General features: G+C 47.0%; 1 protein-coding gene across 1 annotated transcript in view; it reads right to left on the reverse strand.

Annotated features, from left to right (window-relative positions):
- Window positions 1-22,220, reverse strand: part of MRPL45 (mitochondrial ribosomal protein L45) — a 27,782-nt gene extending 5,562 nt beyond the window's left edge. Inside the window, exons 1-4 of the mRNA XM_008271383.4 lie at window positions 20,410-22,220; window positions 19,369-19,546; window positions 18,858-18,975; window positions 12,154-12,252 (exon numbers count right to left, since the gene is read on the reverse strand). Coding sequence (XP_008269605.3) covers window positions 12,154-12,252; window positions 18,858-18,975; window positions 19,369-19,546; window positions 20,410-20,544 — 530 coding nt within the window. The 5' untranslated portion in view covers window positions 20,545-22,220. The remainder of the gene's footprint in view (window positions 1-12,153; window positions 12,253-18,857; window positions 18,976-19,368; window positions 19,547-20,409) is intronic.
- Window positions 22,221-25,693: the final 3,473 nt, after the last annotated feature.

Here is a 25,693-nt window from a genome sequence, read left to right on the forward strand (position 1 = left end):
TTCCTTTTTTTTTTTTTAATTTTTTGACAGGCAGAGTGGATAGTGAGAGAGAGAGACAGAGAGAAAGGCCTTCCTTTTGCCATTGGTTCACCCTCAAATGGCCGCCGCGGCCGGCGGATGCGCTGATCCAATGGCAGGAGCCAGGTACTTATCCTGGTCTCCCATGGAGTACAGGGCCAAGCACTTGGGCCATCCTCCACTGCATTCCCTGGCCACAGCAGAGAGCTGGCCTGGAAGAGGGGCAACCGGGACAGAATCCGGCGCCCCGATCGGGACTAGAACCCGGTGTGCCAGGGCCGCAAGGCAGAGGATTAGCCTAGTGAGCCGCGGCACCGGCCACAGATGTTCCTTAACTCACAATGAGGTTCTGTCCCAACAATGCCATCGTAAATGGAAAGTATGTTTATTTTTATCTATTTATTTTTATTTGACAGATAGAGTTAGACAGTGAGAGAGAGAGACAGAGAGAAAGGTCTTCCTTCCGTTGGTTCACCCCCAAAATGGCCGCTACGGCCGGAGCTACGCCGATCTGAAGCCAGGAACCAGGTGCTTCCTCCTGGTCTCCCATGTGGGTTCAGGGGCCCAAGCACTTGGGCCATCTTCCACTGCCTTCTGGGCCACAGCAGAGAGCTGGCCTGGAACAGGAGCAACCAGGACTAGAACCCGGCACCCATATGGGATGTTAGCACCGCAGGCAGAGGATTAACCAAGTGAGCCATGGTGCCAGCCCCAGAAAGTATGTTTAATACATTTGATCCACCAAATACCACAGTTTGGTCGAACAACACGCTATACATTACTGGGTGTGTACCCTTGGGATCATGTGGCTGACAGGGAGCTGTGGCTTGATCATGGGAGAGTATTGTATCATGTATTGCTAACCTAGGAAAAGATTAAAATTCAAAATTCGGCTGGCGCCGCAGCTCACTAGGCTAATCCTCCACCTTGCGGCGCTGGCACACCGGGTTCTAATCCCGATCGGGGCGCCAGATTCTGTCCCGGTTGCCCCTCTTCCAGGCCAGCTCTCTGCTGTGGCCCGGGAGTGCAGTGGAGGACGGCCCAAGTGCTTGGGCCCTGCACCCCATGGGAGACCAGGAGAAGTACCTGGCTCCTGCCATCGGATCGGCGCGGTGCGCCGGCCGCAGTGTGCCGGCCGCGGCGGCCATTGGAGGGTGAACCAACGGCAAATGGAAGACCTTTCTCTCTGTCTCTCTCTCACTGTCCACTCTGCCTGCCAAAAAAAAAAAAAAAATTCAAAATTCAAAGTATGGTTTCTTATGTAGCATATCACTTTTGCACAACTGAAGAGTTGAACCTTTAGAAGTCAGGGATCACTTGTACACAATTTTTTTCTTAATACTTATTTTTATTTATTTGAAAAGCAGAGTTACAGAAAGGCAGAGAGCGAAAGAGAAGTCTTTCATCCACTGATTTACTCCCCAAATGGCTGCAATGGCCAGAGCTGGACCAATCCAAAGCCAGAAGCCAGGAGCTTCTTACAGGTTTCCCACATGGGTGCAGGAGCTCAAGGACTTGAGCCATCTTCTACTGCTTTCCCAGGCCGTAGTAGAGAGCTGGACGGGAAGTGCAGCAGCCAGGACTTGAACTGGTGCCCTTTTGGGATGCTGCCACTGCAGGCAGTGGCTTTACCCACTACGCCATAGCGCTGCCCCCCTACACAATTTTTGATTTATTTATTTGAGAGAGAAAGAGAGAGGGAGAAATAGATCATTCCCCAAATGCCCCAACAGTGAGGGCTAGGCCAAATCAAAGCCAGGAATCAAGAACTCCATCTGGGTCTTCCAGATGGGTGGCAGGAACCCAAGTACTTGGGCCATCATCTGCTGCCTCAGTGCCTTAGCAGGAAGCTAGTTCGGAAGCACAGAGTAGCTGGGACTTGGATGTGGCACCCCAAGCAGCAGCTTAACTTGCTGCACCACAGCGCTTCCTCCTGTACACACATTTTGAAATTGTCTAGCCTTGTTTGCAAGAAAGAAAGGTAATTCCCCAGATGACAGAAAGTTAGAAGCAACTAAAGCCAAAATGGAAAGACTGCAACCTGATACCACAACCACATAAGGGATGATTAAGGGACTCAGAAATAGAATCTCACGGCGAGGAGCTGAACTTTTCCTGAAACCTCGGACCCTGAAAGGGCAGGGAGTGGACTGGATACCCTGCGTAAGCTAGGACTCTCCAAAGGGACCTGTGCCTGCAGGAAAGGGAGACTAGGAAAACAGTCCACACTCCCACAGACAAAGCTTCTCTGTCTAGGGCTCTGAGGAAAAGGGAAAATAAAAACTGAAAAATTAAAGAAAGCCCTAAGCCCATATTACACTCAGATATGGACACAGAACTTATGATGTAGGAATTCCTGAGCTAAGAAATACACAGAAGGGGCCAGTGCTGTGGCACAGGAGGATAAGCCGCTGTCTGTAGCACTGTCATCCTATACGGGTGCTGGTTCGAGTCCTAGATGCTCTACTTTTGATCCAGCTCCCTAATAATGTGCCTGGGAAAGCAGTAGCAGATGGCTCTAAGTCCTTGGGGGCCCTGCACCCACATGGGAGATCTGGATGAAGCTCCTGGATCCTGGTTTCAGCCTGGCCCAACCCTGGCATTGGGGCCATTTGGGGAGTGAACTAGTTATGGAAGATCTCTCTCTCTCTCTGTAACTCTGCCTTTCAAATAAATAAATAAATACAAAAAAAAAAAAAAAAAAAAACAGAAAAACTGACACGTGGTCAGGATACCCTGTGGTGCCCAGCAGAAGCAGACCTGAGGCAGCCACGGGAGCACAGTCACAGGTCGGGTTATTGGAACCCCTCAGGAGTGATAACCAGCGCTCAGGATGAGCTTGCACCCAATGGTCCACAATCTCCTAGAAACCTTCCAGCAAAAGCAACAGACATAGACATCAAGCAACATGATGGAGTAAGGAAGTCCTAGGGTTAGGCCCTCCACCAAAACAAAACAAAACAAGGTGGTAAACTGAAAAAAATGAGCAGCACCAAGCATTCTGGAAGTCTGGATCCTAACTGGATGCTTACAACAAGCAGGGGTGTGCTTGATGGGGAGCGGTGGTTGATCTTGGGTAGAGGAACGACAAGCCCATACTGCTTCCATCCCCCTTCTCTTGGCCCGCCGCAACTGTGGGGATAGTGGCCAGCGTTCCTAGAGCAGATGGCTGGTACTGGGAGAGAAAGTGGGGACCTTGCTCTCTAAAAACTTGGGCTTGTACATTTTGATCAGTCTGGTAGATTTCAGAAGGACCAGTACTGACATCTGCCTTGGTTGCAACCATTGTTTGCTTCGGCAACTTCTACTAGCATCTATCAGATGACTGAAAGAGACAAGAACACCTGCTTCGTTTTTATTTAGCCAGACAAGTAAGGAAATATTTTTCAGGTCACTGGCTGCTGACAGAAATAATGGAACGAAAACTCAATGACTACACACAACAAGGAATACACATTTAGCTAAATTAGTTTGGAATAATACAAATACCAGCAACCTTACTGAGGAAAATTAGGAATTCCTGAGGAGGGGAAACATCTGATTTCTGAAGTTACTGAATTATAATACTCAGAATGTTTAGTTCTCAACAACATAAAAATACAAAACATACAAAGGAACAAACAGGAACACATGATCCATTTACAGGAAAAAGAATTTGACAGAAATCATTCCTGAGGAAGCCCAAACACTGGAATTGTAAGACAGACATTAAATCAACCGCCCCAAATATGCTCTTTGAGCTAAAGGAAACTATCAACAAAGAACTAATGAAGTCAGGAAAATAATGTGTATGAATAAAAGGATATCAATAAAGATGCAAATTATAAAAAGGAACCAAACTGTGCAGCTACAAAGTACAATAAGTTAATTTAAAAATTCACTAGAAGGATTCAAAGCAGAAAGAATCAGTGAACTTGAGGAAATTATCCAGTCTGATGAACAAAAAGAATGAAGAACAGGCCCTGTGGCACAGTGGTCTGGGCCACTGCTTGGGATGTCTGTATGCCAGGTCAGAGAGCTCCTGAGATCAAGTCTTGCCACCACTTCTGATCCAGCTTCCTGCTGATGTACCTGAGAGACAACAGATAATGGCCAGAGTACTTTGGTTCCCGTCACCCACACAGGAGACCCAGATGGAGATCCTGACTTCTGGCTTTGGACTGGTTCAGTACCAGCTTTTGTATGCATTTGGGGAATGAACCAACAGATGGAAAAGATCTCTCCCTGTCATTCTCCCTTTCAAATAAATAATCTTAAAAAAAAAAAAAAAAAGCAAAAATGCACAGAGCCTGAGGCTGGCGTTGTGGTGTGGCAGGTTAAGTTGTGGCCTGCAACAGTGGCTTCCTACATTAGAGTGCTGGTTCAAGTCCCAGCTGTTCTGCTTCTGATCCAGCTTTCTGCTAATGTTTCTGGAAAAGCAGCAGCAGATGGCCCAAGTACCTGGGACCCTGCCACCCATGCGGGCAATCCAGGTGGAGTTCCAGGTCCCTGACTTCTGCATGGCCCAGACCCGGCTGTTGCACCCATCTGGCGAGTGAACCAGCAGATGGAAGATCCTTTTCTCTTTCTCTCTCTGTCTCCCCTCTCTGTCATTCTGCCTTTCGAATAAATAAATCTTTTTAAAAAGCACACAGAGCCTGAAGGACTTGCTAGATATCATCAAGTATACCAATGCACATCACAGGAGTTTCAGAAGAAGGGAGAAAAGGGCAAGAAATTCTTCTGAAAAAATAATTCTGGGGCCAGCGCTGTGGCGTAGCAGGTAAAGCTGCCGCCTGCAGTGCTGGCCTCCCATATAGGCTGCTCCACTTCCTGTCCAGCTCCCTGCTGTGGCCTGGGAAAGCAGTAGAAAATGGACCAAGTGCTTGGGCCTCTGCACCCACGTGGGAGACTCGGAAGAAGCTCCTGGCTTCGTATTAGCCAAGTTCTGTCCATTGCGGCCATTTGGGGAGTGAACCAGTGGATGGAAGACACCCCCATCCAACCACCCTGCCTCTGCCTCTGCAACTCCACCTTTCAAATAAATAAATAAATCTTTTTTTTTTTTTTTTTTTTTTTTTGACAGGCAGAGTGGACAGTGAGAGAGAGACAGAGAGAGAAAGGTCTTCCTTTGCCGCTGGTTCACCCTCCAATGGCCGCCGCTGCAGCCGGCGCACCGCGCTGATCCTGGCAGGAGCCAGGAGCCAGGTGCTTTTCCTGGTCTCCCATGGGGTGCAGGGCCCAAGCACCTGGGCCATCCTCCACTGCACTCCCTGGCCATAGCAGAGAGCTGGCCTGGAAGAGGGGCAACCGGGACAGAATCCGGCGCCCCAACCGGGACTAGAACCCGGTGTGCCGGCGCCGCAAGGTGGAGGATTAGCCTATTGAGCCACGGCGCCGGCTATAAATAAATAAATCTTTAAAAAATTAACTTTGGAGGCTGGGAAGTCCAAGATCACAGTGCTGGCATCCTCGAAGATGGTGCCTTCTTGCTGCGTCTTCAGTGAGTGGAACAGGCACATAAGCTTCCCCAGGGCTCTTCTGTATGAACACTAAGCCCATTTATGAGGGCTCCATTCTCACAATCTGATTGGCTCAAACGCCACACAGCTTAACACCATCACCTTAGAGGTGAGGAATTCAACACAGGAATTCAGGAGCAAGAGACCATGAACATTCAGGCCACCTCATTAGAATAGGCAAATTCACAGGCAGGAAGTAGAATGAGGTCACCAGAGTCTATGGGTAACTACTCCTTAATGGGTACATTCTGGAAATGGGTAGTGGTAATGGTTGTACAACATCGTGAAAGTACTTAATGCCACCAAATTATACACTTCAAAGGTTTTAAGTGGAGGCAAGCGTTTGGCACTTGGGACATCTACATTCCTTTTCAGAGTCCCTGGGGTTGGGTCCCAGCTCCACTTCTGATAGAGCTACCTGGATGGTAGCAGATAATGCCTTAAGTACATGGGTCCTTGTCACCCACATGGGAGTCCTGGATTGAGCTCCATGTTCCTGGCTTTTGCCTAGCCTAGCTCTGGTTGTTGCAGGAATTTGGGGAGTAAACCAGCAAATGGAAGATCTCTATGTCTCTGTCTTTCAAATAAAATGAAAAAACGAAAAGAAAAAAAAAAAAAACCTGGTTGTTAAACAAAACATGCAGGCTGGGCAGGCAACATGGCACAGTGGATTAAGCTGCTGCTTGGGATCCTGTATCCTATCATGGAGTGCCTGGGTACAAGCCTTGGACACTCCACTTCCAGCTAACACAACTATGAGTCAGCAAATGATGGCCCAAGTACTTGAGTTCCTGTCACCCATGTGGGAGACCCGGATGGAGATCCTGGGGAGTGAACCAGAAGATGGAAGATCTCTCCGTCTCTACCATTCTGCCTCTCAAATAAATGAAAGAGAGAGAGAGAAAGAGAGAGAGAGAGAGAGAGAGAGAGAGAGAGAGAGAGAGAGAGGAGCAGACATAGAAAAAGACAAGAATTAACCAAAACAGAAAGAAAAAAATAAGAGAGGGGTGACTTGCACTGTGTTCCTCCTGGCTGCCCACCAGCCCAGCTCATGCAGACAGGGACTGAATCAAATGAAGAGTGTTCTCTCATCTCTGTCTCTCTAGGTCTGTCTTGCTTTCTCTGTCTCTCACATAAAAAGTCCTAGGGGATGGCATTGTGGCACAGCGGGTAAAGACACCGCCTGCAGTGCCAGCATCCCATATTGGCGCCAGTTCCAGTCCAGGCTGCACCACTTCCGACCCAGCTCTCCACTATGGCCTGGGAAAGCAGTAGAAGATGGCCCAAATCCTTTGGCCCCTGCACCCACGTGGGAGACCCAGAGGAAGTTCCTGGCTCCTGGCTTCAGATGGGCTCAGCTCTGGCTGTTGCAGCCAACTGGGGAGTGAACCAGGGAATAGAAGACCTCTCCCTCTCTCTCTGCCTCTCCTTCTCTCTCCGTATAACTCTGACTTTCAAATAAATAAATACATCTTTAAAAAGAAATAAGAAAAAACAAGGGTCAGTATTGTTGTGCAGCAAGTTAGGCACCACATGCAATGCCAGCATCCTGTATCAGTGCCAGTTCAAGTCCTGGCTGCTCCACTTCCAACCCAGCTTCCTGCTAATGCAACTGGGAAAGCAGTGGAAAGTGGTCCAAGTGCCGGGGCCCCTACACCCACATGAGTGTAGTTACAGGTTCCTGCCTTCAGCCTGGCCCAGGCCCAGCCATTGCAGCCATTTGGGGAGTGAACCAGTGGATGGAAGATTTCTTTCTGTCTCTCCTCTCTCTGTAACTCTGACTTTCAAATAACTAAACAAATCTTTAAAAAAATACAAATTTTGAAGTCATAAGAAACAGATTTTAAAATAATTGTGAATACTACATTCAATAAATTAAAATCACAAAAAAAAGATTTTTAGCAGAGAGATGAACACAAAGTCAAATGAAAATCCTGAAGGTGAAAAACAGAGAATAAATATAAAATTAAGAATTCACTAGGCAAATTTAACAGCAGTTTAGATATAATTGAAAAGAGGACAGAGCAGAAAATATCCAGACTAAAGTGGGAGGGGGAAAAAAAGATTGGAAAAATATAAAAGGGAACTTGGGACATATTTGGCACACAAGTGAAAAGATCTAACACCAGGAGATGGGAAAGTGGAGCAGAAGCAACATTTGAAGAGATAGTCTGAGAATTTTCCAACTCTGACAAAAAAAAAGCACCCAGCAATTTAAAAAGCAAGAGGAAGCCATAGCAGGATAAAGATGCACACAAACACCTCCAGTATATAATAGTGCAGTGTTGCATACTTAAGGGAAAAGAAAGAAATTTTCAAAGCAGCCTGAGAAAAAGAAACAAAGAAACAACAGGACAAACTAGCTAGTTTCTCAACTGAAACAATAGCAATCAAAAGATGACATCTTCAAAACTGCTGACAGAAAACAATCACCAGAGGCCAGTGCTGTGGCGAAGCAGGTTAAGGCCCTGGCCTGAAGCACTGGCATCCCATATGGGTGCAGGTTTGAGATCTGGCTGCTCCACTTCCGATCCAGCTCTCTGCTGTGGCCTAGGAAAGCAGTAGAAGATGGCCCAAGTCCTTGGGCCCCTGCACCCATGTGGGAGACCCAGAAGAAGCTCCTGACTCCTGGGTTCGGATCAGCACAGCTCCTGCTGTAGCTGCTGCCAATTGGGGAGTGAACCAGCGGATGGAAGACCTGACTCTCTCTGCCTTTCCTCTCTCTGTGTAGCTCTGACTTTCAAATAAATAAATAAATCTTTAAAAAGAAAAGAAAAGAAACCACCAACCAGGAATTCTCTACCCAAAATTACTTAACCGTTTCTTATAACTGCAAGTCAAGAGTGCATGTTAAACAATTATTAACTGCTAAAAGAATACAAGTAGAGGCCGGCGCCGCGGCTCACCGGGTTCTAGTTCCGGTCAGGGCGCCAGATTCTGTCCTGGTTGCCCCTCTTCCAGGCCAGCTCTCTGCTGTGGCCAGGGAGTGCAGTGGAGGATGGCCCAGGTGCTTGGGCCCTGCACCCCATGGGAGACCAGGATAAGTACCTGGCTCCTGCCATCGGATCAGTGCAGTGCGCCGGCCACAGCGCACTGGCCGCGGCGGCCACTGGAGGGTGAACCAACAGCAAAGGAAGACCTTTCTCTCTGTCTCTCTCTCTCACTGTCCATTCTGCCTGTCAAAAAAAAAAAAAAAAAAAAAAGAATACAAGTAGAGGGGAGAAAAAGGAAGAAGGAAATGATATCACTCTAATAAATGAGAGGGAAAAAGAAAAATCATGTGATAGAAAAAAATCCAGTACACAAAGAACAACATCAAACAATAAAGACAGTAGATTGCAAAAAGATATACAACATTGTTCATGTGAATTTTTTAGATACATAAAATAATGTGGCACAATTATGGACTAATATTGTATATAGATGCATACATGCATGCTTGTGGTGAAGGTATTAAAATATGCATGAAATGATTCATAGGATAGTGGTTATTTCTAAGGAGAGAAAGGATGGGAGATGGAGCTTTAGGTATGATGTTTTCTCTTCCTCTTATTCCAAATTATGGATTTTGAAGCAAATATAGCAAAACATAAATACATGAACTTGAAGATTACTTTTTTTAATAAAGATTTATTTATTTACTTGAAAGGCAGAGTTACAGAGACAGAGACAGACACAGAGAAAGAGAGATCTTCCATTCTCTGGCTCACCCCCCAAATGGCCACAATGGCTGGGGTTAGGCCAATCTGAAGCCACAAGCCAGGAGCTTCCTCCGAGTCTCCCACGAGGAAGCAGGGGCCCAAGCATGTGAGCTGTCCTCCGCTGCTTTCCCAGGAGCATTAGCAGGGAACTGGATTGGAAGTGGAGTAGCAGGGCCATGAATCTGCGCCCATATGATGCTGGCATTGCAGGCAGCAGCTTTACCTGTGACGCCACAGTACTGGCCCCAAAGAGTAGTTTTTTTAATGTTTCAAATAGTTCACAATTTAAAAACTCTTTAAGAAATAAAAGTAAAAAAAAAAACAAGAAAAAAAAAAGAAATAAAAGTAAAAAGAAATAATTACTGGATTTTAGAGAGGAGTCTGACGTGCACTCCTGACCTGCTAAGGCACAGGCATGGCAGCTATTGCCCAAAGACCATCAACGGTGGCCCAGGATTATTCGAGGGGCTGCATTGTGGCCTAGTGGGGTGGGCTGCCACCTGTGATACCGGCACCCCATATGAATGCTGGTTTGAATCCTGGTGGCTTCACTTATGATACAGCTCCCTACTAATGCACCTGGGAAGGCAGAGAAGGATGGTGCACGTGCTTGGACCCCTGTCACCGATGTGAGATACCAGGATGAAGCTCCTGGCTTCAGTCTGGCCCAGTCCCAGCTTTGCGGCCATTTGGAGAGCGAACCAATAGATAAAAGATCTCTCTCTCTAAAAAGAAAAAAAAAAAAAAGACATTTCAGCCTGGATTCAGGGCCACCTTAATCCAGGATGATGTTTAAAAAAAAAATTATTCCAGGTCTTCATGTTGATTTTTTCATCTTCCTAAAAGTCCTGACTTGGAGAAATAAAAAAAGTTGGAAATATTCAAAAGACACTTATTGAAAATAACTAAGGAGGGGCTGGCACCGTGGCACAGTAGGTTAAAGCCCTGGCCTGCAGCGCTTGCATCCCATACGGGTGCTGATTTGTGTTCCTGCTGCTCCACTTCTTTATTTTTTTAAAAGATGCATTTATTTGAAAGACAGAATTACAGAGAGAGGTAGAGCCAGAGAGAGAAAGAGAGGTCCTCCATCTGCTGGCTCACTCCCCAAATGACCGCAATTGCCAGAGCTGAGCTGATCCAAAGCCAGGAGCCAGGAGCTTCCTCCAGGCCTCCCATGTGGGTGCAGGGGTCCAAGGACTTGGGCCATTCTCTACTTCTTTCCCAGGCCATAACAGAGAGTTGGATCAGGGTTGGAACAGCCAGGACTTGAACTGCCACCCTTATGGGATGCTGGTGCTGCAGGCTGGAGCTTTAACCCGCTGTACCACAGCGCCAGCCCCACTGGCTGCTCCACTTCTGATTCAGCTCTCTGCTAATGCGCCTGGGAAAGCAATGGAAGATGACCCAAGTCTTTGGGCCCCTGCACCTTTGTGGGAAGCCCAGAAGAAGCTCCTGGTTCCTGGCTTCGGATCATCTCAGCTCTGGCCATTGCAGCCATTTGGAGAGTGAACCAGTGGATGGAAGACCTCTCTGGCTCTACCTCTCTCTGTAATTCTGCCTTTCAAATAAATAAAATAAATATTGAAAAAAAATAGCTAAGGAAAAAGAAATGTACATATACAAGACAAATCCATAAAAAGGGTCAGGATGAATAAAGGGGCCAGACAGGGTGAGGACTGTAGCCAGCCTAGCATAGAATCCCAATGCTTGCAGGTAGAACTAAGGCACAGCGGGTTAACATCCTAGCCTGAAGCGCCAGCATCCCACATGGGTGCCAGTTCTAGTCCCGGCTGCTCCTCTTCCGATCCAGCTTTCTGCTGTGGCCTGTAGAAGATGGCCCAAGTCCTTGGACCCCTGCACCCATGTGGGAGACCTGGAAGAAGCTCCTGGCTCCTGGCTTCGGATTGGCGCAGCTCTGGCTGTTGCAGCCATCTGGGGAATGAACCAGCAGATGGAAGACCTCTCTATCACTACCTCTCTCTCTAACTCTGTCTTTCAAATAAATAAAATAAATCTTAAAAAAAAAAAAAAAAAAAAAAAAGACCAAAGGGTCAAAACTCCCAGTAATAGGGAGGGGTGTCAAGGACAGCTGCAGGGAAGGTGTTTGGCACAAAGGTTAAGACCCTGCTTGGGACGCTCAAATCCCATACTGGAGTGCCTGGGTTCAAATCCCAGCTCCACTTAGCTTCCTGCTAATGCATCACTCTGGGAAGTGGCAGCTGATGGCTCACGTACTTAGGTCCCTGCCACCCACTGTGGGTGATCCAGACTGAGGCTCTGCCTCCCGGCCTTGGCCTGGGCCAACCTTAGCTGTCACAGGCATTTGGGAAGTTAAAGCAGTGATGGAAGATGTCTCTGTCTCTGTGCCCTTCAAATAAAATGAAATATATACACACACGCACACAAAAGGGCAGCATCAGTTACTAATTAAGTTCTTCAGAGAATTCGCTCTCTCTTCTTACCTAAATTTTTTTTTTTTTTTTTTTTGACAGGCAGAGTGGACAGTGAGAGAGAGAGAGAGAGAGAAAGGTCTTCCTTTGCCGTTGGTTCACCCTCCAATGGCCGCCGCGGCCGGCGCGCTGCGGCCAGCGCACTGCGCTGATCCGATGGCAGGAGCCAGGAGCCAGGTGCTTTTCCTGGTCTCCCATGGGGTGCAGGGCCCAAGCACCTGGGCCATCCTCCACTGCACTCCCTGACCACAGCAGAGGGCTGGCCTGGAAGAGGGGCAACCGGGACAGAATCCGGCGCCCCGACCGGGACTAGAACCCGGTGTGCCGGCGCCGCTAGGTGGAGGATTAGCCTAGTGAGCCGCGGCGCCGGCCTCTCTTACCTAAAATTTAAGGAAAAAATCTGTACAAAAAAGCAAAACAAAATACTGTGTTTAGAATAATAGCTGCTGATAAGAAAAGGTATAAAACAGGGAGCTCACTTACTTGTTCAGACAAAGGTGGGCTTCAATGAAGATATCCTTAGCTTTTTCTGGGAAGTCCTTTGTTTTAAAATTAGCATCATATTCTTTTATCTTCCGGATTCTGTAAAATTAAGCCTGAGAATCAATTTTAAAGACGACATCATCCAATTTCCCTAACTCATAACTTAACCTCTATTAATATCTGTCCACTCATAATAATTTTTTCTTGAATGTGTCAAGTCTTGTAAATTTAATCTTCTAACTCTCTTAAATCAACCATTTTGAAAAAGGATCAAGCCTTTGTCTTTTTTTTTTTTCCTGAAGTGAAACTTCAGAATTCTGGTATAGGTTTCATAAAGGATCAAGAGTCAGAATGGATCAAGAGGGGCTGGCACTGTGGCACAGTGGGTTAAAGCCCTGGTCTGCAGCACCAGCGTCCCATATGGGCACTGGTCTGAGTCCTGGCTGCTTTACTTCCAATCTAGCTCCCTGCTAACGTGCTTGGGAAAGCAGTAGAGAACGGCCTAAGTGCTTGGGCTCCTGCACCCACATGGGAGACCCAGAAGAAGCTCCTGGTTCCTAGCTTCGGATCACCTCAGCTCCGGCCATTGCAGCCATCTAGGGAGTGAACCAGCAGATGGAAGACCTCTCTCTGTCTCTACCTCTCTCTGTAACTCTGTTTTTCAAATAATAAAATAAATCTTAAAACATTTAACAACATTAAAACAGATAATAAAACTTTTGAAGGGGATGGCACTGTGGCACAGAGGGCTAAAAGCCCTGGCCTGCAGTGCCAGCATGCCAGATGGGCACTGGTTTGAGTTCCAGCTGCTCCAGTTCCAATCTAGCTCTCTGCTATGGCCTGGGAAAGCAGTAGAAGGTGGCCCAAGTCATTGCGCCCCAGCACCCACATGGGAGACCCAGAAGAAGCTCCTGGCTCCTGGCTTTGGATCAGCTCAGCTTCAGCCATGGTGGCCATTTGGGGAGTGGACCAGCAGATGGAAGACCTCTCTCTGTCTCTACTTCTCTGTAACTCTTTGAAATAAATAAATCTTAAAAACAAACACTTTTGAATTGAGTAAAAAAATCTATCACAGAATTCCTTTTCCAAAGATTGATTTATTTGATCTTTTTTAAAGATTTATTTTCTTTATTTACTTGACAGGCAGAATGACTCAGAGAAGGGGAGAGACAGATATTTCTTGTGTTAGTTCACTCCCCAAATGGCCACAATAACCAGGACTGAGCCAGTCTTAAGTCAGGAGCCAGGAACTGCATCGGGTCTCCCACAAGGGTGGTAGGAACTCAAGCACTTCAGCCATCATCAGCTTCTTCCCCAGGCATGTTAGCAAACAGCTGGACTGGAAGTTTCTTCAGACCTGCGAGATCTTATTTATTTAACGTGCAAACTTTCCTAAGAAGTTGCTGGAGAATATATAGCCCCAAAGTCATGAAATAAATGATGAAAGTAAGAAACATGGGATCCAGGAAACAGAGAATACAGCATAGGTAATATCAGGATGTTGATAAAAGTAGACCCCAGGGACGGCATTGTAGTGCAGCAGGTTAAGCCACCATTTAGGATACTGGAGTGTGGGTTTGAGTTGTGGCTACTACACTTCTGACCCAGGTGCCTGCTAACACATCCTTCAGGCAGCAGAAGATGGCTCAAGTGTTTTGGCCCCTGCTGCCCACATGGGAGATCGAGATCAAGTTCTGGGCTCCCAGCCTCTGTCTGGTCCAGGCCTCACTGCTGCAGGCATCTAGGGAGTGAACCCGTAGATATGGAATCTTTCTCTCTCTTTTTATTGCTCTGCCTTTCAAGTAGATGAAAATAATAAACATTAAAAAACAACAACAAAAAAAGCAGAGCTCAAGATATACAGTGGCCTAAAGGGCAAGTAGTCAATATTGAAACAGGTGAGGAGGCTCAGGAGAGATTTCTTCTTGAAGAAATTGAGAGGCCAACACTGAGGCGTAGTGGGTAAAGCTGCCACCTGCAGTGCTGGCACTCCAAATGGGCACCAGTTCGAGTTCCAGCTGTCCCACTTCCAATCTTCCTCTCTGCTATAACCTGGGAAAGCAGTAGAAGTTGGCCCAAGTCCTTGGTCCCCTGCATCTGCATGGAGACCCAGGAGAAACTGTTGGCTCCTGGCTTCAGACAGGCGCAGCTCCAGCCACTGGAGCCACCTGGGGAGTGAGCCAGCAGATACAAGACCTCTCTTTCTCTCTCTCTCTCTACCTCTGCATTTCAAATAAATAAATAAATCCTTAACAAAAAAAGAGAGAGAGAGAGAGAGAGAGAGAGAGAGAAAAGAAATTGATAAAATTCTTAATGCTTTGAATGCACTGTAAGCAAAATAAAAGACACTTTAACTTCAGGAAAAAAAAACCTTATGCAAGAAAAGTAATCAGAATGTACTATATGACTCAGTTGTGAACAGTATTTTTTTATTTATTTTTATTTATTTATTTATTTTTTTTTTTGACAGGCAGAGTGGACAGTGAGAGAGAGAGAGAAAGGTCTTCCTTTGCTGTTGGTTCACCCTCCAATGGCCATCGCGGCTGGCGCACCGCGCTGATGCGATGGCAGGAGCCAGGTACTTATCCTGGTCTCCCATGGGGTGCAGGGCCCAAGCACCTGGGCCATCCTCCACTGCACTCCCTGGCCACAGCAGAGAGCTGGCCTGGAAGAGGGGCAACCGGGACAGAATCCGGCGCCCTGACCGGGACTAGAACCCGGTGTGCCGGCGCCGCAAGGCGGAGGATTAGCCTAGTGAGCTGCGGCGCCGGCCTATGAACAGTATTTTTATAATTATAATAATGTAGGCTGGCGCCGTGGCTCAATAGGCTAATCTTCCACCTGTGGCGCTAGCACACTGGGTTCTAGTCCCGGTCAGGGTGCCGGTTCTGTCCCGGTTGCTCCTCTTCCAGTCCAGCTCTCTGCTGTGGCCCGGGAGTACAGTGGAGGATGGCCCAAGTTCTTTGGCCCTTCGCCTGCATGGAAGACCAGAAGCACCTGGCTCCTGGCTTCGGATCAGTGCAGCGCGCCGGCTGCAGCAGCCACTGGGGGATGAACCAATGGAAAAGGAAGACCTTTCTCTCTGTCTCTCTCTCTCACTGTCCACTCTGCCTGTCCAAAAGAAAAAAAAAATTATAATAATGTAAATAAGAATTCTGATTGACTCAAAGTGTTAATATACATACGTTAAAAGGATGAGGGACACTTTAATAATGCAGAATTTATTCCAGGAATAGTAGATAAGTTTAACATTAGAAAATCAGTTAATGTCATATGCCACATTAACAGAATAAAGGACAGGGGCCGGTGGGAAAAGCTGCCACCTGCAGTGCCGGCATCCCATATGGGCACCGGATTCAGTCCTGGCTGCTCCACCTCCAATCCAGCTCTCTGCTATGGCCTGGGAAAGCAGTGGAAGATGGCCCAAGTGCTTGAGCCCCTGCACCCAAGTGAGAGACCTGGAAGAAGCTCCCGGCTCCTGGATTTGGATCAGCAAAGCTCCGGCCATTGTGGCCACCTGGGGAGTGAACCAGTGGATGGAAGACCCCTCTATCTCTCTGCCTCTGCTTCTCTGTAACTCTGCATTTCAAATAAATAAATAAATCTTTAAAATAAAATAATAAAGGACAAAAAGAAAAGAAAACATAGAATAAAGGACCAATATCACATGATCATCTCAATAGTCACAGATAAAGTATTTAACAAAAGTCAACACCTGGAGTTGGTGTTCTAATGTAGTAGGCTAAGCTTCCGCCTGCAACAATAGCATCCCATTTGGGTGCCAGTTGAAGTCTCAGCTGTTCGGCTTCTGATCTAGCTCCCTGCTAATGCTCCTGAGAAAGCAGAAAATAGGCCCAAGTACTTGGGTCCCTGAACTCATGTGGGAGACCTGGATGAAGCTCCTGGCTCCTGGCTTCAGCCTGGCCCAGTCTCAGCCAATGTGGCCATTTGGGGAATGAAGTAGTGGATGGAAGATCTCTCTCTCTCTCTCTCTCTCCCCTCCTACTCTCTGTAACTCTACCTTTCAAATAAATAAATAAATCTTAAAAAAAAGAAAGAAAGAAAGTCAATACTCTTCCACATCTTTCCACCTGAGCTGTGCCAGTACCATTCTCTCTCCCTGGAATGCTAGTCCTCACTACAATCCTCCACCCAGCTAACTCCAGTCCTTCAGGTTGCAACTTCAAATATCAACTCAAGTTCGCCTTCCCTAATCTCCCACACCAAGTTGTCTTTCCGTGTCTTACGCTCTCAACAGCGCTCATGCTTCACCACACCTATCATTATTTAAGTGTGTGCAATCAGTATTTACTGACTGTTTTCTCCCCCTAGATGGTAACTCCCTGGTATAATCACGTGTGTTTTGTTCATCATCTTCATGGACCTTACCAACTAAGAGGTCGTGGTCCAAGAAGGAAATACACGAAAGGCAATCACTGCAGAAGATAGCTGTTAGAAGTAGTAAGAATAAATGTGCAGTGAATATTCTAGCCAAGGGTAGCACCAAAAAGCCAGGAAGGCATAAAAGCAGACGGGCTGCTTGAAGGGGTCTTGAGGAATGAGTTGGAATTATTAGCTAAAGAAAGGAGGAAAAAAACATTTTCAGGCAAAGGAAAGGGAAGGATGTGCAAAGACATAGAAGTGGGACATACTTCCGTAAAGGAAGTGGCCATTAAGTTTGGACATGCTGTCATTTAGGAGGAGAAAAATGGAGTAAGGGGCAAGAGATGATGATGGAAACAAAAGTAAGGGCCAGATTATACATAAGCCTTGTATATCATTGAAGAAATCTGGACTTATTCTTCAGGTAACAGGGAGCCATGAAAGTTTTAAGCAGGGAAGATAACATGATGAGATTGTACTTAGAGAATTAAGTCATGGCCATGTAAAGAATCAACACTGAATCAATATATTTGCACACATAAACCTACACATGACCCTAAAAAACCTGATTTAGATATAGTTAAGAGGTGCGGTGAGGAATACTGAATGATTTTTGTCCCTTTAACTAAGAGAGACTAAGAAAATATTCACAGGGTTGGCATTCTGGCATATTGGGTGAGGCTGCTGCCTGGGATGCTGGCATCCCTTGTGGCACTGTACATGTCCCAGCTGATCCAACTCCTTGCTAATGTGCCTGGGAAAACAGTGGAAGATGGCCCAGGCCCTTGTGCCCCTGCCACCCATGTGGAAGGCCTGGAAGAAGCTCCTGACTTCAGACCGGCCCAGCTCTGACTGCTGCAGCTATTTGGGGAGCGAACAAGCAGACAGAAGATCTCTTTCTCTCTGTAAATTCTGCTTTTCAAATAAATAAGTGAATTTTTAAAAAAGAAAAGGTTCAGGCCTCTGTGCCTTATCTAAGGACTAATTAGCTCCCTAGAACAGATCTTGACCCTTTTTGGCTTTTTTTACTCTCTGAAGTTTAAACTATAAGGTACTTCTCATATAAATATGCTCTTCTATTATCACTTTAAGCATTAAATTATGTGATCCAAAAAGGGTTCCACATAATCCAAAGTCAATTCCCTAATGTGACAAGAATTACCAATAGAGGCCGGCGCCATGGCTCACTTGGCTAATCCTCCACCTGTGGCGCCAGCACCCCAGGTTCTAGTCCCGGTTGGGGTGCTGGGTTCTAGTCCTGGTTACTCCTCTTCCAGTCCAGCTCTCTGCTGTGGCCCGGGAGGGCAGTGGAAGTTGGCCCAAGTGCTTGGGTCCCTGCACATGCATGGGAGACCAGGAGGAAGTACCCAGCTCCTGGCTTCAGACTGGCGCAGCACTGGCCATAGTGGCCATTAGGGGAGTGAACCAACGGAAGGAAAACCTTTCTCTCTGTCTCTCTCACTGTCTATAACTCTCTCTCACTGTCTAACTCTGTCAAAAAAAATAATAATAATAATTACCAATAGAGACAGGCTGCTAGTGATCAGAATGCTCATACTATTTTGTATTAATCATAGACTCTATTACAGAGGAAAAAAAAACATTGTCCAGTTATTAAGGGAGTGAAACTCAAATCAATTAACCAAAGGTAGCCTCTGAGGGATAAAGTAGCAACAAGAACTTTTTATTCTGGGGCCAAAGTTTGGCTCAGGGGCTAAGACACCACTTGGTGTGCCCGCATCTGATGCTGGAGTGCCTAGGTTTGAATCCCTGCCCTGCTTTTCATTCAGCTTCCTGCTAACGTGTATCTTAGGAGGTAGTAGCTGACAGCTCAAGTACTAGAGTTCCTCCTGGCTTTAAGCTGGCCCAGCCCTGGGCATTTGTGCACATTTGAAGGGTGAACCAGTGGATGGAAGACTTCTCTGTCACTCTGCCTTTCAAGTAAATTTTTTAAAAATTAAGAACTTTGGGGGCTGTCACTGTGGCACAGCGGGTAAAGATGCTGCTTGCAGTGCCGGCATCCCATGTGGGCGCCAGCTCAAGTCCCGGCTGCTCCACTTCCAATCCATCTCTCCACTATGGCCTGGCAAAGCGGTGGAAGATGCCCCAGTCCTTGGGCCCCTGCACCTGTGAGGGAGATCCAGAGGCTCCTGGCTTCGGATCAGCACAGTTCCGGCCATTGCGGCCCTCTGGGGAGTGAATCAGTGGATGGAAGACCTCTCTCTCTCTCGGCCTCTGCCTTTCAAATAAATAAATAAATCTTTAAAAAAATTAAGACATTTTTACTCTAATATTGATTTCCGGTTGTTTCAGACACCTACGACAATTGTGACGCCACATTCTTCTTCAGTCGCTCAGTTCTCTGGCTTAGTCCTTCCTTGGAAAGAGAAGACATGCGAGCATCACCCTCAGGAGGAACATAAGCATCAAAGATACCAGCTGCAATGACAGAAGGAGGAAACAAAGCGTTAGAAGATCGAGAAAAAGTCGCTTTCCCATAAAAAACTGGGAAGGATCCTGGATTTAAAGTAGACTAATGAAATAGACTTCCATATTGAGGGAATTTTATTACACTAGGGGAAAAAAAGAGTAAGTCTTTTCTCAGAGCCTCAGTTTCTACAAATTTCCTACTTGCTTTCTAGGAATAGTATGAAAACAAGAGCAAAAAGATGACCTCCGTGAAATACAGTGTACATGAAGTAAAGCAGTGTAGAGGCTTAACTGATTTAGTGATTAATTGAATGCCATCAATCATAGTCCAAATTATTCCAGGCCCATAAGATCTCTGACAGAAGGGAATTGGCTTAGAGTCCCAGAGATGCCACACCTCACCTGTACAGGCCAGATGTATGGGCCGCTCCAAATGTTCTGGAGGAATGACCAATCCTGCTTTCCGGGCATGTTCCATAAACTCCTTTTCTGTTCTGTATTTGGGTTCATAAGGAGGGGGTGTGAACCGTTTTTTAGTTCTCACTGGAACTACAGCTGTCAAGTGAGTCCCTAGGATGGGCTGGAAGGTGAGGGAAAGGTTAGGATAAAGGTAACTTGGGAAAAAGCGAGTATCCTGAGCAAAATCTTATAGAAAGAGCATATCCAAATAACGTTTCAGGAACAATTATAAACGAATTATCAAGGGGAAAATGCACTATTACCCGAAGACATATGGTGTCCAGTACTGGATGATAGTTCCCAACCTTTATTAACATCACTCAGCATTTACTAAAGGCGTTCCTTTATCGTTTCCAAAGCACCGAATTATGGTAACTCAGGGAGGCAGAGTAGATCGAAGCAAGGCTTCTGCTTTCAAAGAACTTTCAGTCTGACGGGAAACTTAAATACCAACCTGACACTGAGATTGGCTGAACGCTTTACCAAAACATAAAGTCTTCCTGGCGTCTCCTCCCCACTGAATCAGACTACATTTGGTTCAGTCTATGGGGAATTCCGCCGCAAATTTTATTGTCCTTCTAGCTCATAACTGATCAATAAGCTCTTCAAAAACCCGAGTCCTTTCCTCTCTAATCATGAGATTTGCTCAGACCAGGGCAATGATAATATGGGACTCTTTCCTTCTACTTCGGACAACTCTTCAGGATCTAAGAGAAGCGAGCCCTCATTCCAAGGCGTCTCTTCTTCCCTTTTTAATACCCGCACACCAAACACAAACCAAATGAAAGTAAATTCCCACGCACTGTCTCCCCACCCCACCACTGAGCACAGTAGCTGGATCCCGCCCACTTCAAACTCTCACTCAACCTGGGTCTGACTCGAATCACCCGAGCTCACCAAGGACAACTGCACGGAGAGAATTCCCGTTCTACTCTGTCCTCCTCTTCCAGCCCATAGAGTCCCATCCGCCCCGTCCCTACCCACCTGCCGAGACCACCATCCCACAGCCTTGGATAAACAGGACAATCCCCGTGGCATGGGGGCAGCCATTTTGCTCGCGCAAAGGTTGCCGGGAGGCGGGCTGACAGGGAAGAGCGTAGGGTAACAGAGAAGGAGCATAGGGCGGAGCTAGCGCGGGAGTGGAATTTTCCAGGGCGCGCGCCCTCCGCCGAAATGTGCGCCGCGCGGACGCGCACGTGCTCTTTGGGGGTAAGGGTGGGGAGGGCGGAGTACGGTTGCGCGTGCGCAGTGAGAGGGCGTTGGGGGTAGGGTGAAACGCACGGCTGTCACGCGCCAGCCGGAACGAGCTAGAGGTCGAGCTGCGCCTGCGCGTGAGGTTGTCTGGCGTCCAGGGGCTCCTGCATTCTTTTGGGCTTGTCGCATTTCTGCGCTTTATTTCTCTCCGGTACGAAATGAGATGTTTTCCCTCGGAGGTCAGGGAACTCTGAGGCAAGTGTTTTCCTTCAATGCCCGGAGTACACTGGAGGCGCTTGGTTCCCTAAAGGGTGAAGAATAGTTTCTGATCTGCCTGTGACCCCAATGTGCTGCGTAACCTTGAATCTGAACCCTCGTTTTCCCTGTGTGTACTATGTAGAAAATTCTTTCTTACTGTCAAATTAAGGGAATTTACTTTTGTGTTCACTAAAGCAAAATACATGGATTGGCAGAAACATTTTTTGTCATGTGGGAGTCATAGGTTTAATACTAACAAATTTAATAATAGCTTTTATTTTAGAAATTGCTTACCACGTGCCTGGCAAATTTGTAAGTATTTTACGTGTATTAGCTCAATCCTCACTACAAAAAAAAAAAAAAAGAGAGAATATTCCTGTTTTACATATGTGGTTAAACCACAAAGAAATATGTCATTTGTGCAAGGAATTGGCAGAATTGGGATCCAGACCCAAGCAGTCAATTTCAGAACTCATACACCTACTGCTTTGCATTCAGCCTTTTTTTTTTTTTTTTTAGGATTTTATTTATTTATTTGAGAGGTAGAGTTACAGACAGTGAGAGGGAGAGACAGAGAGAAAGATCTTCCCCAAATGACCGCAACGTCCAGAGCTGTCCGAAGCCAGGAGCCAGGAGCTTCTTCTAGGTCTCCCACGCAAGTGCAGCGGCCCAAGGACTTGGGCCATCTTCCACTGCTTTCCTGGGCCTGGATGAGAAGAGCAGCTGAGACACGAACCAGTGCCCATATGGGATGCCGGCACCACAGGGGGAGGATTAACCTGTGCCACAGCTCTGGCCCCCGCATTCAGCTTTTAAAGGAGCCGTGATGTTGGCATCATACTGGAAAGTCCCGTACTTGAAATGTTGCTGAATGGCAAGCACTTTCCACACTTACCAATTGCTTATTATCTTATTGTGCCAATTAGTGTTTATGGAGTACTTGTCCATCAGGGAGTTTGGAGTCATGGTCTGTGCATACAAGAGCTTTCAGGCTGCAGTCCAGCTGCTGCCAAGGTTGAGTGAGGTGCCAGGGACTATCAGTGGAAATGAGAGAAATTACTTCTGGGTTTGGGGATCATATAGTCTTAAGTTGTCACTTTCCATCTATACTGTCAGTCCCATCACCTCTAGCCACAACTTAAACCCATAGCATGACACATTAATAGTGACGTGAAGTTAGGTGCTAGGGGTGTGTGTGTGTGTGTGTTAATAAAAGGTGCAGGGAGGGGGGCTGGCATTGTGGCATAGCAGGTCAAACTGCAGCCTGCCAGCTGCTCCACATCCGTTCCAGCTCTCAGCTATGGCCTGGGAAGGCAGCAGGGGATGACCCAAGTCCTTGGGCCCCTGCCACCCACGTAGGAGACCAAGAAGAAGCTGCTGGCTCCTGGCTTTGGTCTGGCCCAGCCCTGGCCTGTTGCAGCCACCTGGGGAGTGAACCAGCAGATGGGCGATTTCTTTCTGTCTCTCCTTCTTTCTCTATGTAACTCTGCCTTTCAAATAAATAAAATAAATCTAAAAAAAAAAAAAAAAAAAAAAAACAAAGATGCAAGGGGAGTGCATTTGTAATAGCAGTTAAAATGCTGCTGGGAAGACCCACATCTCATATCAAAGTACCTGGCTTCAAATTCTGGCTCTGCCCCAGATTCCAGATTCCTGCCAATGTGCACCTTAGGAGGCAGGAGGTGAAGCTCAAGTACTTGGGTCTCTGCCACCCACGTGGGAGACCCAGGCTAAGTTCTCAGCACTTGGTTCACTGCCCAAATGCTTGTAACAGCCAGGGCTGGGCCAGGTCAAAGCCAAGAGCCTGAAACTCCATGCAATTGGAAACAGAGTAGCAAGGACTTGAACCAGGCACTCCTATGTGGTATGCCGGTATCCCAAACAGCAGCATAACCCACTGTGCTACAGCTCCCCCCTCCACTGTCAGATATGACGCTGGCTCACACAGTAGCCAGTACATTCCAGATTGTTTCTGTCTGTCCTCAGATCAGTTTCTCAGATGACACAAACATGATCCACATCAGCCTGGATGAAATAGTAGGGGGAGTCAATATTATTTGAATTCATTTGAGATGAATTATAAATGGGTGGTGGTGTTTGATTCTGCTGTTTTGGAAAATTCATCTAATCCTCCTACCTCAGCTCCATGGAAGATTGGAGGGTGTCTACGAGAGAAGTAACACCAAAAGGGGGTTTCATAGCCCTACAACACTAGTAGTTCACATTTCTCGATAAGCAAGATAAAAGGGCCTTGCCTTGATGGTGAGAGCAAGATAAGGGAACTCATTGTGCAATCAGAGGAAGGAATAGGTTAGGGCTCAGCATTGCATAGGCTAGGCCTGCAAGCTGGTAGACACTCAGCTATTTACTTACAAAATAAACAGAGGAGAATCTGAGGTGAATTATGAGACAGAAGGAAAAGTTGATTTCCTGTTTCTCCAAATACAGGGGGGTTCCTGGAATCTCTTGTCCTATTGAAACTTCCAACGGATCCCGAAGAGGATGGGCCTCCCTGTGCACAGTGGGATACGTACCTGCATTTTCTTTTCCTCCCAGTGGCAGATAACATCACAAAATTGAAATCCTAGTCCGGAGTTTGGCCTAGAAGTTGAGATGCCACATCCCACATTAACATGCCTGGGTTCCTGGCTCCGGCTTCCTGCCAATGCACACTGTGGGAGCTGGTGGTGATGGGTCAAGTGACTGGGTCCCTGCCACTAGCAGGACACCTGGGTCGTGTTCTCAGCTCTGAGCTCTGGCCCAACCCTGGTCAATACAGGCATTTGGAGGCATGAATCAGCAGATGGAAGCTCTCTATGTCTCTGTCTTCCTTTCTCTCTCTCTCTCTCTCAAAGCAATGTTTAAAAAACTTGTAGAGATTGGAACTTTGGAAATTGTGCCTAGTAACCTTCCTTCTTGGAGAAGCACTGCTGATTTGAACAAGGAAAGTTTTTCTGCAGGATTGGAAGAATCAGTTCCAAACAATATGATTCTTGGGTTGAAGCAAGTAATAGACTTGCTCTGTATTTGTGTTATACTTCTCTGATGTGAGGGCATGGAGAGCAGTAGAAATGAATTGTCCCAGATAAGGTGCTACAGAAGAAACAAGAATCTTGACTTTCTAAGGAATATTCTCAACTGATCTGGAGCTAACAGTGTTAGTAGAGTTTGTCTCTTCAAGTTGACTATCTGTGGTTCTATGTGCTAGTTAAGAATGCTTTAGTAGCCGGCGCCGCGGCTCACTAAGCTAATCTTCCACCTTGCGGCGCCGGCACACCAGGTTCTAGTCCCAGTTGGGGCGCCAGATTCTGTCCTGGTTGCCCCTCTTCCAGGCCAACTCTCTGCTGTGGCCAGGGAGTGCAGTGGAGGATGGCCCAAGTGCTTGGGCCCTGCACCCCATGGGAGACCAGGAGAAGTACCTGGCTCCTGCCATCGGATCAGCGCGGTGCGCCGGCCACAGCGGCCATTGGAGAGTGAACCAACGGCAAAAGGAAGACCTTTCTCTCTGTCTCTCTCTCACACTGTCCACTCTGCCTGTCCAAAAAAAAAAAAAAAAAAAATGCTTTAGTGCCTGAGAGTATTTTTTTTTAAAGATTTTATTTATTTGAGAGTAGAGTTACAGTGAGAGGGAGAGACAGAGAGAAAGGTCTTCCATCCACTAGTTCACTCCCCGAATTGGCCACAACGGTGGTCCCTGACCGCTGCTTCTAAGCCTCATTATAGCCCTGGAAGGGATCTGCAGAGCCTAGCAGAATCCTGGTGTTTGTTATTTTTGTTGGACCCAGATAACATCTCTGTCCCCAGAGCCACCCCCCCACACACACACACACAGTATCCCTAAAGCAGGAGAGCCCCTGACTGGCATAGGGACTGCAAGTCCTCAGGAAGCCCTGAGTGTTTGCTCTCTCACCTCTGTGGTAGCTGAGACCGCCAAAATGAAGTCATTTCCAAGCCCCAAAATGATTCCTTATTGCTGTGCCACACGACTTTATTCTCTTAGCTTCTCTTTGCATCCATCCTCCCACTCTCCCCTGCTGCTAGGGACAAAGCCTTTTCCTGTACCTCTCCCTGCCTGCCCTAGATTCCGCATTCTAAAGGTATGTTTAGGAAGAGATATTGCTTATCCTGGCTCAGCAGGGAAAGAAACCCATGCCTCCTGCCGCTCCAGCTAGGTCTAGAATTAATCCCTTGCCTCTTCTTTCTCCACTTTCACCCCAGCTGGCTAAATCAAGCAATAATCCTAGCAGGGAATTTCAGGCTATTTGCGATTCCCCACCCCTGAGTCCCCACCCTCACACTATGTTTAGGGAGGAGAGAGTAAAGCCCTTGGATCAGAGTAATCTCTTTCTAACCCACTTCCATTCCCAGGGATTACCTCTGCAGGTGGGCGGGGGGGGGGGGGTGTCGGGGCGGGGTGAGGGGACAGCAGAAATAAATCCAACACCTTAGTGCTGGGAATGTGGGGAAGCAGCTCCCAGAGTGTCCATGGAGGGCAGTGGCATAGAGTCCCAGGAGCCTGGGATCCCCTTCTCCTATGCAGGGATACTAAGAAAGGGCCCACCAACTTGGAAAACAATGCCTAGGGTAGTGTTTGGCAAACATGGATATTGAATGAAAGAATGAAGTGTGTATGAATTGTGAGCAGATGAAGGCAAAAACAATTCCCCAGCTATACCTGCAACTCTCGTCCTCATGTGCACACCAATTTATGACTAAAATTAATCAATCAACAAACTAGGAAGTGTGAAACAGAGGAGAGAGCACCAGATTGGGAGGCAGAAGATAGGGGTTCTAGTCCCATCATTGGTGATTTGCC

This window comes from Oryctolagus cuniculus, chromosome 17 (genome assembly GCF_964237555.1).
Source record: "Oryctolagus cuniculus chromosome 17, mOryCun1.1, whole genome shotgun sequence".
NCBI lineage: Eukaryota > Metazoa > Chordata > Mammalia > Lagomorpha > Leporidae > Oryctolagus > Oryctolagus cuniculus.